This window comes from Phascolarctos cinereus, unplaced genomic scaffold, assembly GCF_003287225.1.
Source record: "Phascolarctos cinereus isolate Bilbo 61053 unplaced genomic scaffold, phaCin_HiC Scaffold_1;HRSCAF=81, whole genome shotgun sequence".
NCBI lineage: Eukaryota > Metazoa > Chordata > Mammalia > Diprotodontia > Phascolarctidae > Phascolarctos > Phascolarctos cinereus.
In genome coordinates this window covers 176726578-176740991 of record NW_027555514.1, presented here as the reverse complement: position 1 = coordinate 176740991, position 14414 = coordinate 176726578, and the positions used below count along the sequence as shown (strand labels likewise).

Genomic DNA, 14414 nt, shown 5'->3' with positions numbered 1-14414 from the left:
CTCTTGGCACTCCTTAGGCCTCATGGTGCTGGTAGTTTTCCTTTCAAGTCAAGTGATCAGTAAATAGTGCATATGTTGCTCAGTACCTAGCCAGGATAAAATTCCCACAATCTTACTGACCAGAACAACCTCAATAAATGTATTATTTCTGCTTGTTGGGACTGTTAAGCAAAAACTCTTCCTTTGTCAAATATTTCAGTTTCAAATTTTTCTCTCCTACCAACTCATTCTCTATCATCCCCTTCAATGCTTCAGTTAAACACAATGACCTTCTGAGATAGGTTTTGTTGTCCCATTTAACAAATGAGAAAATTGAGACTCAGAGATATGACAATACTTGTCCATAGTCATGTAGTTAAAAAGTGTGATTGAAGCCTAGTTCTTCTTGATTTGGATCGAGAACTCTTTCCACTAACTAATAAATAATTATTGAATTGATTTACTTTCATTGAACTGGAAAAGAATTAATTTCTCTCATATTATTCTATCCTAATACATTTCATTCCTAGTCCTGACTTATTCCACACATTGATTGGTTGAACAGATGACCACCGTAAAGATAAGTCACAATTGTACAAATCACAATTCAAACTAAAGTGCTTGAAATCTATGTCCATTTTCTAAGGATCAGCCCAGTTACATTCAGAGAAGCTTCTCTCTAGAAAGTTTATCACCAGATCATGTTAAATTTTGACCACAGCAAGTCTTGAAACTATTTACTAAGCCATGGTGATATTCCAACCTTCACCAGCAGAGGGAGGAAGTATACTCTTTTAATATATTAGAAGTATAGATGCATTTGTCAAATTTATCATGATTTCCTAAGAATTATGTTTCAAACTCCTAGATGGCAAAGTTTTGAACTACAGCCTGAACCTCCGAATTAAATGAGCAAAGTTAAATTTGGCAGATATATTATCATCTAAAAAACAGTTTATCTTTGGGCCATCTCAAGGATGACTCAATAGTGGTATCTATATGTCTCTCTATATAAATGTATATATAACACAATCCATTTGTGAAAATGTTAGAATTTATGACCAGAATTGTCACCTTTTCTCTTATCCACTTTGGTATATATTTATTCTGAAGGTTATATAAAGACTTCTGTGTAGACACAGACATTCAAAATGCTTCTACAAACATTAATTGCTTACTATATCAATGGATTGTAGGTTATGCTAGAGTACAAAAATACAAAGGAAAAATCACACAGCTCTTGTTCTCAGCTGGAGACACTTCCTTTAAATTAATACTTATGTCAGTTCCTAGTCTGGGAGTGGGAATAGCCTGAAAATCCATGTAAGAAACTACAAGTTGAAGGTAAGCTCCAAAAAATTTGGTCAGTGTATCTGGCTTTTGTTTACTGTCTTTGATAGAACTTTATCCTTTTCTCCTCTTTTCCTGAAGGTGACACCTTCTGTCCTTCTGTCACCTTTTCCTATATCTGCTTCATGGATTTTAATCCTGTACTCTTCTGATTGGCAATGGTTAACACAAAAATCAACCAAAACATTACTGAGTATCTACTTTGTACCAGGCATTGTGCTAGATTTTGGGAATACAAAAATAAAATATTCCCTGCCCCTAAATAGTTTCTCTTGAAGGAGAAAACATGATTACAAATAAGTATATACAAAATAAAATCAAAGTGATTTTTGGGGGGCAGAGTATTACCATCTAAGGAGATTAACAAAAACTTCATGTACAAGATATTACTCAGGCAGAAAGAAAGCCATATTTTCAGAAGAAAGCATGGATTTTTTTTGTTTATTCTTTAGGAACACTCTTTCCAATTATTTGAAGAACACTAAGAACACAAAGTTTCCTGAGAAATGATAGTGATTCAGCACAACAGAGAAGTTGGTTGCATCAAAGTTTGTGATAAAGCAAATTGCTGTATATTGAATGCTTTTACCTTTGATTTCATTATCAGATTGGAGATAAGTTCATTCGGGGAAGTAAGATATCCTACTAGGCTTTATGGAAAAAAAAAACCTTCATGAAGAAGGATTTAAGATGGCACACCCACTAAATGTAGTGTGGTAGAGGGGAAAGAATACTGACTCTGTAGTCAGGGAACCCAAGTTCAAATCCTATCTCAAATGCCAATTACTTGTATAACCTTGGGAAAGTTATTTAATTGCCTACTTTGGTTTCCTTATCTGTAAAATCATATTGAAAATGTATATCTGTACTTGAGAATCTACTATTTTTATTGCTTCCCCTTCCAGCCCTTCAGTATAATATGGTTTTTACAAAAAGTGGTACATTCTTTTGGTAAGATAGGACCCATTTTCATTCATAAATGCCAATATAAAAGTCTGTAAAGCTACTTTGGTACTTCAGTGAGAAAATGACAGAATTACAAAGTCAGTATCAAAGTAAAAAAAACAGGGGTCAGACATGTTGGCATAGTCCACGGATGGGGAACCTACTGCCTCAAGGCCATGTGTGGCCCTCTAGGTCCTCATGTGTGCCCTTTGGCTGAATATAAATTTCACTTGGAGTCAGTCAAAGGGCTGCAGTGGAAGACCTAGAAGGTCATATGTGGCCTTGAGGTCCTAGGCTCCCTACCCCTGGAATAGTCTTTTGAGTTCAAAGTAGTTTATTTTCAAGATATGCATACCTAAGTATTTACTGACTCTACTCTTTCAGTTTCTGAAATGTTTCCTCCCTTTCATCTGAATATTTATAACATCAACTAAAGCAAAGAAACTATATTATACTTAGCCTGAGTTTCTATGTTTTAACTGATACCTTAAGTAGAATATATTCTATTAAAACAAATTTTTAAAATTTGAAATTCTAGAAAATTAATTAAGATGAAGAATGATTGGCTTTCAGGTCATTGGACCAACAAGATAGAGGACCCGATAATTTCTTCAGTCCTCATGACTACTCAAACATCTCTAAAATGGGTATTTTGTGCAATTTCTGCTTTCTTCATGGTCTGATATAAAAAATCTTGAGGTAACAACAAAGAAGATTCATCCTTAATACCTAACATGCCATCTTAGCACTCCTTACCCATTACCCCCTTCGCTCTGATAGGGCTACACAAACTAATCTACATGCAAAACAATCTGATCCACTTGCCCCAAACATACACACTAACTTGTGATGTGGAAAATGGGAAACATACTTTGCCTAAGATGGCAACAGTGTGATAAAAGAAAACTGAAGAACAGAGGGAGCTGAATCAGGGTGCCAACATGAATGTGGAGCTCCACAAGACTTGAAGAAAAAAAAAAGACTGCTATACAGTTGAGATCAATTACGTCCACCCAGAAGTTATTCAAGACAGAAATTGAGACTACTGAAAAGTAAATTCCTTAGCATGGGAGGTGGCTAAGAAAGCTTTGAAGTATAGGCCCCAAGGGAATCTGCTGCCAAAAAGGGAAGAATCCAAAACTGAAAAATAGAACATAAAAGGAGAACAAAATTACCAAAAATGTCAGTTAAAGAAAACTGAGAATTTTAAATGAAAAAAAAAACTCACAGATATCGAGGGAAAGTAGATAAACCAACAGAGAAGCTATAACAGAAGAAAATAATGTCTTCAGATCATTTAAATAAGTCCAAACCTCTGAATTAATCTTATAAGTCACATAAAAAATGAATCCACACCTGAAGAGGCAGAATCTTGTGGATACCCAAGACAGCAAGACGTCACTGAGTGATTCAAGTGAGAAATTAAAATCATGAAAGCAGAATCTATGACCTACAAATCACAAATAATCAATAGAATAAAAAAATCTTTAATCTGTGGTGGCAAATCTCACCAAAGAAATGAAAGAGAAAACAACTCACTTAGGAATCCAAAGTGAAAGAAAATTTAGACTAGGAGAACCAAAAAGCAACAATATTAAAAAGAAAGCATGATCTATATACAAACAAAACTTATTGATCTGTAAGACATGACAAGTATTATAGAGCTATCAGAAAATAAGCCAAAAAGGCTGAATGCCATCATGCAAAAAATAATACATCAAAGGATCCTTGGACTTCTGAACACAAAAACCTTACTACCAACTTAAAGAATTCACAGATCACCTCCAGAAAAAAATACAATGCTGCAAAGTACAAGACATATAATGGTTCAACGTAATAATTACAATGATAAATAATTAATTCTAAAAGTGACCAGAAGAAAGACTAAATATAAAGAAAATTAAAATCATACAAGACTATTCACACATCAGAAATTGCAGGAGAAAATGGAATAATGTGTTCTAACGTGCAAAGGACCTGAAGATATAATTCAAGGTAATATATCCTGGAAATCTGAGCCTAATCGTCAATCAAAATGTATAAATAAATGGAGTGAGTGAATGTATAAAAAGAGGTTTTCATTCAATAAAAGAGACATTTGGAGAAAATTTGCCCTAGGAAGATTACTTGCTTTGCCAAAAAACAAAACAAAACAAAACAAAAAACAGACAACAGACATTAGAAAGTTTTTTTTTATAAGTACCAGCCACCAGGAAAAGTACAAGTAATGAAATAAATTACCCTGGAAAATGAAAAAAAAAAGCTAGAAAGAAAAAAAAAACACATATGGGCTTACCAACAACAAGACACCTTAAAGTTAGTCTTCTTCTTTTAAAAATTTATTTTTAAAATTATGCAGTGCCACAAGGGTAAAAGCAGAAACCACATAGAAGAACTTATATGTGGCATCAAGCCTGAAACATGTATTAAATTTTATAACATTCATCAGGTGAATCAATGTAGTGGGGTTTTTCATGCATTTGTTTGTTTTTTTCTTGTTTTGTTTTGTTGTTATGTTGAACTAAAGTGCAGAATAGGATGAAACATAAAAGTGGAGAGTGTAGGAAAAAGAGGGGAATATGTGATGTACCTTATCACAAATAAATGGCTAAACATGAAGGGAAAACAACATGTAATAACTCTCTCAAAAAAAGGAGACCTATAAAAGAATATATAAAAAAGCAAATGGAAGGATTGGAACAGAAGGAAGGAAAGGTTGAAGTCTCAAATCAGTGGCAAAAGAAAGTCCTTACTGAAAAATGCCTTTTACAGGTTGGGGGAGGTGATATTTCATATTGGAAGGTATAATAACAGGTATAATCTACAAGTTTTATGCTTAGAGAGAACACTACTTCCGAGAGTATTGTGCCTTCATAAAGTATCCTTTCAGAAAAGAAGAATCAGAGCTTCTGGGGTGGGGAAAAGGGGGAGGGTAACTGACACCCAGAAAAATGAGAGAATATGGACTGAGAGAAGACATTTTTTGGCAAGTGGGGGAAAATGATCATGGGGAGCAAAAGAGGTAGTAATGAATTGCACAATCAAGGAGATAGGAAAAATCCTACCTTAAGCAATACTTCCATTCAATTTATCTCCTGTAGGAATTTGTATTTCTCAGATAGGAGCACAAAAAAACAAATTGAAAGGAGAGGGGAAGATTTACAAAATAACAAAACTGTTTAGAAGAGGAAACAGTGTTGGTTCCTTAAAGTTTTAATTCTCTGAGGAATACAGAGACTGAAAAAAGGAATAAATGAGCACAAAAGCCAAAGAATAAAAGTTTAGAATAGACAAAAAGCGGAAGGAGGGAAGAGATAATAATGAGATTGAGGGAAACAAAATGAAATTTAAAAACCTAACAAATGAAATAGATTGAAGGAGAAGATAGGGAGTGATTTTACTTGATTTTTTTTAAAGAGGTGAAGAATTAGATAAATAAATAAAAGGAAGAAAGAAAATTAATTAACAAGTTGAACAAAACTCCAAAATAAGGGAAGGGGACAACAAATGGGAAGGGGGCTTAAGGACAAAAGGAAGAAAGCTAGTAGGAAGAGAGTTGCTTTAAAGTAGATTAATTTAGAATAACTGAAAATATAAAGTACTTAACTGTTTTTACAGAGGAAGAGGGTGAACATCTAATTCAGAAAAAATAGCAGTATTAAAGCCAGAGGAAAATAGTAACCTTTCACAATTTTAAATGTGAATAGATTAAACACTCCAATAATATTAGAGTGATGGGTTGTATTAAAAAAAATTCTTCTTCAAAATATTTCCAAATGGAAACATAGAATAAAAATGAAACAAAATTTACTAGAAATCAGAAGAATACAAAACTATAGGAATTGCAGTCACAGTATCAAACAAAGCAATATAAAATTGTTCAGTTTTGTGATTTTTTTCTCTTCCTTTTTTCTTAAAATATTATTTTAATATGAGAAGGATTTCTCCTATGGTAAAGAGGGAAGGATATTGGGAGAAATTTTGGTGATGTGAAAAATAAAATATAAATGAATATTTAATTGAAAAAAATAAGGAACTATTGTTTTTATAGAAGATCACCCAGATAGATCTTACTGTTAAGTGTAAATCTATGAGAAATGTTATGTCTCATTCATTTTAGAACCAACTCAGCCTCAGAAGTTCATGGTATAATTGACAACTTCACTTTTCTATGATCAAGAGTGGCCCCAGGAAGTTAAACTCATACAAGGACCATACTTACATTAAAATTGTTCTCTCAAAGGCCGGGGTATTTCCAGGCCTGGAAAGGCATTGATGTTCATCCTAAACTGTGCCTAGAAGTCTGGTTCAGTGAATAATGTCTCAAGAGTGGACCTCAAAGCCCAGCTTTACCTTAAATCTGCCCTAGGACCACAGAAATTATCTGAACTAAAATGTGCTGACTAGGTGAGATTTTTCAGAACAAAATTAAGTTTAGAAGTTTTTGAATCTTAAAATATTAAAACTAGAAGAGATTTTATAAATCATGTAGCCCAACATGTTAAATTTGACAGATTAATAAATTGAGGCTTTGAAAGATTGTGACTTGCCCTCAATTCACATAGCTAGTAAGTGGAATGTATCAGCACCCATATCTTCTGACTCCCAGTCCAATCATTTTCTTACTATATCCACTAACCAACCCATGACCATAACTTTTTTCTTAATATTTCTTTATATTATGCCATTATTTCTTCTTTTGAAATATGTAGGAGGCAGTTACACAGTAGCTAGATGATACAGTGGATAAAAGGTCTGGAGTCAGGAAGACCTGAATTCAAATCCAACCTCAGACACTCACTAGCTGTGTTACCCTGGACAAGTCACTTAACCATGCTTGCCTCAGTTTCCTCATCTGTAAACTGATCTGGAGAAGGATATAGCAAATGATTCCAGTATCTTTTCCAAGAAAACTCTAAAAGGGGTCATGAGGAGTCACACATGACTGAAAATTGACTGAACAACAACAAAAAGTGTTGCATAGTTCATATGATACCAGCCTGGAGGTAGGAGGTCCTCAGTTCAAAACAGAGAGCCTAAATGGCCTCTCTGGACCTGTTTCTTCATCTATAAAAACTAGACCAGGTAAACTTGGCTCTGAATCTACAATCTCTTTTATTCTAGTTCTCAGTCTGTTTTATCTCCCCATAAAGAAATAGGTTCCTGGATGAACCCTTAGGCAGAGTGTGCTATGATCTCTTCCCACAAAATTTCTGAGATATCAGGAAGATCTGCTATACAAAATAGTCTACTAATTTTTTTTTCTGTTGGTACTCATTCACTTAACTTCAATTTTAATACTGTTATAATATTAATGTGAAAAGTCAAAATTTGAACGATTCTCAATGTATAGGGCAGGGAAGTGGAGTAAAAAGAATGCCACATTTGAAGTCACAACATCTGGATTCAGATCCTGGCCTTGCTATTTGGGTGATCTTAGTGAAGTGATTTCATTTCTGTGGTCCTTAGTTCTCATCTCTAAAATGAAGAGGTTTAATTTTTACTTTAGTATAAATGAGTTTCAGAGTCTTTCCTGAAAACAGGTTTTGATAAGAGGAAAGTGAAATGGTACAATGTACCTGAAGATAGAAAGGAGAGGTATTAGCCAAGGGATTGGAGCTGTGCAGAACTTGGAGAAGGGGAATATGGAAGAGGAAGCACTCACATCATCATAATTTTGTCTACAACCAGCCCTCTTCCTAGCAGACTACATCTGATATATTTCTTTATATGGACTCTAGATGTACTTTTTGTGCCGAACCTGTGGTAGGGCTTTTTTTGTCATATTGGTCTAATCAGCCATAGTCAGATACACTGTATAGTGATCCCAACACAGTGACCCCAACGTTTTGGTCCTCTTCAATTACAAAGGACAACAACCGGCAATAGACTTCTATGTGTTTGGTCAATGTTCAACAAATATTTTACTTATTTATTTGTTTATTTTTTGCTTTTAGGCAATTGGGGTTAAGTGACTTGCCCAAGGTCACACAGCTAGTAAGCAATAAATATTTTACTATATAACTTTCTATCATTTGATTCAAATCTCTATCTTTGAGACTGGGTCACAATGGGTGGAATTATAGGGCTTATAGCTCAGTGGATAGGGTTCTGGGCCTGGAGTCAGGAAGATCTGAGTTTAATTTTGGTCTTAGATACTTACTTGCTTTGCGACTTGGGCAAATCACTTTACCTTAGTTTACCTTGGAGATAGGTAGGTCGCTTAGTGCATAGAGTGCTGGGCCTGGAGTCAGGAAGCTCTAAGTTCACATCTGGCCTCAGACACTCACTAGCTATGTTACCCTGAGTAAATTGCATAATCTCTGTTTGCTTTAATCCATTGGAGAAAGAAATGGCAAAGCCCTCCAGTATCTTTGCCAAGAAAACACTATACAAGGTCACAATTTATTGGACAGGATTGAAAGACTGAACAATAAGAACAACAAATAGACCATTGGCCTGTATATTCATAGTAGAGTATAGATTCCTTACTTTGCAACTCTAATTCCAAGCCCTTAAACACAATAGAAATTTATTATGTGTTAGTGGATATGATTCTCTATTTCCTTCATTATTTTAGAAGATCAAATATTCAAGAAACCTTGAGACTACTTAGTTGTATAGAAATACTCATAAAATATGAAGTAGAACATCTGCCAATTCACTTCATAATGACTATTTCTTTGTTTCCCAAGGGCTCATCAACATTCCAGCAGTAGCCTTTGGAATATTCTCTGGGGGACTAGTTATGAAAAAATTCAGGATCAGTGTGTTTGGAGCTTCAAAACTCTATCTGGGATCTTCATTCTTTGGCTACCTTCTATTGCTTTCCCTGTTTGCAATGGGCTGTGATAATTCTGATGTGGCTGGCCTAACTATCTCCTACCAAGGGTATGTTATGATGATTATGTAAATTTATATGCAATTGAGATTCTCATTGTTTGTCTAGCATACTTTGGGGGGGAGTATATTGTATGTATGGCATAAGAAAGTTGCCAATCTGTTACACCTATGACAGAGTCATTGAATCACAAGATTTCAGAATGAACAGGACCTGAACTAATTTAGTTTAACTCTCTAGACATATATTAGGAAACAGAGACCTATAGATTTGAAGCGATTTTTTTTTTAATTCAGGAGGCAATGGGGGTTAAGTAACTTGTCCAGGGTTACATAGCTAGCTAGTAAGTGTCTGAGGCCAGATTAGAACTCAGGTCTTCCTGACTTCAGGGCCAATGCTCTATTCACTATGCCACTTAGCTGCCCCTGAAGTGATTATCTGCTGTGCCCTACACATGAGTAATCCAAGAGCCATGACTACAACCCAAGTTTCCTTGACTTATTAAAATACCCACTATGTGTAAAATATCATACTTGGCATTGAAGAAGATGTAAATAATTAATAAGACACTGTTCCTGTCTTCAAAAAATTTATAATCTAGTTGGAGACACATTTGGTTGTAACTTCTATTTGCCACCTATTCATCTGAAAATTTTACTCAGATTTTTTAAAAAGTGTTTCTTTTAAAAATACTTAGCTCAAATTTATTCTGAGCCCTAGGGAATGTGTATTCCAAGAGCACAGGATGAATGTTGTATAGGCTATATCTAGGTCTGGAAGGGACCTCAGAGGCCACTTCCCCTAACTCCTTCAATTTGCAGGCAAGAAACAAAGGTGTAGAGAGGTTAAGTCAATTGCCTTAGCACAAATGCTATTTGTTCCTTCTGAGGCTAAGACCCTGGAAGTGTCCCACACTCCTGGAAAAGTAGGGTTTTGTCTAACTTTACTCTTTGCAACCTAAGCCCCATGGAGGTCTGTGCAATAAGCTAATGCATCTTCCAAAGGTGGGGGGGAATGCCCAGGAAGCACTACCCGATCTTCCATCCTTCTCTGAGAATGAGACCCAGAAAAGGTGTTCCCACCCACTCCAGGGAAAAGGGTCAGCCTATTCCCATTTGCCCCTAGAAATACTTTGGACAAAGTTTTGGATAGTATGACACTTTGATCTCTAGCACAGAGCTAGCTAAATAGGAATTGTATGTCCTATATATTGTCTCTTTCTTCCTCCAGGGTCTCTAGAAAGATCCAATACTCCTCTCAAAATGCCATATGCATGTTTTTATTGCAGCCTGGGCCCTCAGTGGGTTGTGGAATATGGGGAACCAGAGCAAAGAATATATGAGGTGTATGATGAAACTGTGGCAGGTAAGAGGTAGGGAGGACAAAGTCATATAGTGGCTGGGTGGATAATGATTGCCTGCCTGTGTGTCTGCCTGTGGAAGTATATATCAGGCATATGGCTCATCATCCAGCACAACCTGAACTAGATGAAGGCAGGGGAAAAGACTCTTGCAGATGTAGGCAGAGACTGAAGTCTGCTGATCAACTGTGTTGGGCTTCTAAGAACTAAGAGTTTTTTGTACACCCCATTGATTTGTCTTACATACTCCTAAAGCAGATACACAAACTTTGGATATCATTGGCCTTGATAATGAAACTACCAATGCACACACAGACACACACACACACATATACATACATACATACATACATATATGCATATAATCGTTCAGCATCTAAATACCTAAAGGAAAAGCTAAGCAAACTTCAAGAAGAACTAGAAAATAAGACAATAATTTCTATGGACAGCAGCATCCTCCTTTCAGACCTAAATAAATCTAACAAAAAGACAAGCAAGAAAAGAAAATAAGGTCTCAAATAGAATTTTAGAATAATTAGATATGATAAATTATTGATTATTAATAAATGGGAGTGATAAGCATATATGCATATATACCTTTAAAATTTGTGGGGAACCGTGGGAGAATAGGACAAAAGCAATGGAAAGAAAATACTGGTATGTTGTGGGGCGGAAAGTACCTTTTTCCATTGAAAGAGGAAGGAGCATCATTAAAGAACATTCTTGTGGAATATGGTGGATGCTGTATGTTGTATTAGGATAATAGGGGGTCATAATGAGTTTTGTCCATGAACAATGGACCCTTCAAGAGATTATTTTTTTTCCAAGTAAGATTTATGTTTCCCAGAAGTGTATCTCAACTCAGGAGAGGGCAGCTATAAGTCCCTGAGTATAATCAATACCCATGCTGGTTAGGGGACAGGAGAGATGTAGAGCTAGTGATGAGATGTATTGGACATAAGAGGGATGAGTAGTCATGTTAAGGGTATAGAGTAAAGCTGCATATTATGACTTGGGATACAGAATGATTCTCACCATGTTCTGCTTCCTTCACTCTCTGGGAGTGAGTAATATCAAAAGTTCCCCATGAACCAAAGAAAACTCAAATAGAATAACAATCAAAAATTCACACAAGCAGGAGGGAGATTGTGATGAGGACTAAAAATATATTAACATAGAAATGGAATAGAGAAGGGAGCTTAAATCTGGTATTCTAGAAATAGACTAACTCTTATAAACAAAGCTATTCACAACAATGGAATGCTACCTTAGGAGTAAAAATCAATACAGAAAAGTGGAAGAAAGCAAAATCTAATAATTGTAACCTTAAATATGAATGAGTTGATCACTTCAATAAGTGGGGGAAAAGTCAAAAGAATGGGTAAGAGATCAAATCCCAACACTCTGCTATGTAAAGAGACATTTTAAAAAGAAGAACACAGAATGAAATAAAGGGGAAAGTTTTTTATGTATCTAATGCAAGAGTTAGAATTGTGTAAATGAAGCAAAAATAAAAACTAACAATTTTAAAATTGGAAAACTATTATTTTTAAAATAACAATGGGCAATCAGTTAATTAACAAGAATTTATTAAGTATCTACTATGCTTGAGTGATCATGCTGGAATTTAGGAATATAGAGTTCAAAAACGAAACAGTTGGTGCAGTGGATAGAGCACCTGCCCTGGATTCAGTAGGACCTGAGTTCAAATTCGGCCTCAGACACATAATACTTACTAGCTGTGTGACCCTGGGCAAGTCAACTAACCCTATTGCCTAGCCAAAAACAAAACAAAACAAAACAAAAAGAAAAAAACAGTCCCTAACTTCAAGAAGCTTATACTGGAGGAAATATTGTGTACACATATAAATAGATATGAAAAACATAGAAAATAAAGAAAAGAGAAATACAAGAGAATGAATGGGAAGGAGGCACTGGCAATTAGGGAGAGGAATCTAGTGAGTCCTTATATAGAAGTTAGTCCATGATTTGAGATGAATGATAATTTATCACTATTAAATGTATATGAACCAAATGACCTAGCACCTAAATTTTAACAAAGAAAATTTAACCGAATGTCAAAATGATATGGAGAAATAAAATAAGTATAGAAGATTTCAATGATTCTTTTTCAGAAACAGGTCAATCTAACAGAAAGATAAATAGAAAAGAAAAAATATATAGAGGTGAAAAGAGATTTAAACTTTATCTTTGAAAGAATTATGGTATCTCCTTAATTGAAACATTGAAGAGTATTCATGTTTTATCAGCATCGTTACCTTTATAAAAATAAACCATGTTGTAGGGTACAAAATATCAAATTTAGGACAATCTCCTTCATCCTTTTCTCCATTATATAATGAAGAAAGCAAGGAAGTAGGATGGATAACATAAGAGAAAATGTCTTCCCCAAAATAACACAGGAGGACAAAGTCAGTGCAAGGAAGTCTCACCAATAGCCTCATTCATACTTCTCTGACTGTCAATAGCTATCTCTAAGATTCTTTAGCTGGCCCCTCATTTATTGCTTCTGTTGTATTCACCTTCATCCTCTATAACTTGGTCAAACATTTAGGAGGAGCAGCTTTGATTCCAGTTTTCCCTATTCTCTACCTATTCTTCTTTGGCCTACAAGCTTGCTTCTTTATATTTCTCATTTGCTTGCCTTTTTTCTACCCACAACAACCCCCTCCCCAACCAAGTCAAAGTGCTTCAAAACATCACTCTGGTTATATTGCCTTCAGATAAAGCCAGAAAAAAAATTAATTTCAACTCTATAATTCTACTTGCTCTTATGTCCTCTTAAATATATAAAAAGGCAGAAATATTAAACCCTTTTACACATCAGAAGAAATGAAGACATAAAACAATACAGAGAATGAAATACAAAGAAACAGAACTAAATATAAATTTAATAATTACAACTTAAATAATAAATGGGCCAAAGGGTAAAATCACTAGAGTAATTAACAACTTGTGAAAGAGAACAATAAGAAGACAGAATGCCAAAAGTTTCCTGATACTGGTAAAGCAGTCTTTAGAGGACAAAAATTATATCTCTGAAAACATAAAATAACAGAAAAAGAATGATAAGGTGAGCATGCAATTAAAAATGTATACTTTCCAAATTCATAAATGTGAAGTAAGTATAGAAGAAAATTTACAATTAAGGAAAGGAAGGAAACTAACTTTTATTGAGAACTCCTATGTGTCATGCACTGTCACTAAGTGCTTTATAAATATTATCACATTTGATTCTCACAACAACAGTGAAAGGTAGGTGTTATTATCCTCTCCATTTTATAGTTGAGAAAACTGAGGCAGAAAGAGATTAAGTGACTTGCCAGAGTCACACAGCTAATAAAAGCCTGAGGCTGGATTGGAACTTAGGTCTTCCTGATTCCAGGCCTAGCATTCTCTCCCTTACTGAACCACTTATCTGACTCTAATTAGAGAAGTAGATAAAATAGAAAATAAAGTTACTATTGAAGTGATAAAATTAAATCAGTTTCTTTAAAAAAGAGTAACAAGAATAAATAAACTTTAGCTGATTTGATTGAAAACACAGAGAGGAAATAAAAATAGCTATCAGAGCTTTACCCTACATAATTATATTCTGTCATACTGAAAACTTCCTGGAAATAGATGATTATCTACCAAAATTATAAAAAGCTCAAGCTAAAAAACACTTAACTTCTGAAAATGAAATTGAAGAAACCCAAAGTAATTACTAAAGAAAAAAATCCTTGGTAAAAACATAGTTAGAGATGACTTCTATTGGACATTCAAATAGCTCATTCTTTATTAATCTTCTCTTCTTTAGTTTTATTGGTACATTTTAAACTCTTCCAACCATTGAAACTCCCATTGCAAGAAAGAAAAAGAATAACAACAAAGTAAAACCAACAGTGGCTTGCTTGAAAATGCTTATCATGATTA

At 34.7% G+C, this 14414-nt stretch overlaps 1 protein-coding gene across 1 annotated transcript in view; it reads left to right on the top strand.

Annotated features, from left to right (window-relative positions):
• Positions 1-14414, top strand: part of SLCO1C1 (solute carrier organic anion transporter family member 1C1) — a 106543-nt gene that overhangs the window by 75733 nt on the left and 16396 nt on the right. The window contains exon 10 of the mRNA XM_020994412.2: positions 8970-9165. Coding sequence (XP_020850071.1) covers positions 8970-9165 — 196 coding nt within the window. The remainder of the gene's footprint in view (positions 1-8969; positions 9166-14414) is intronic.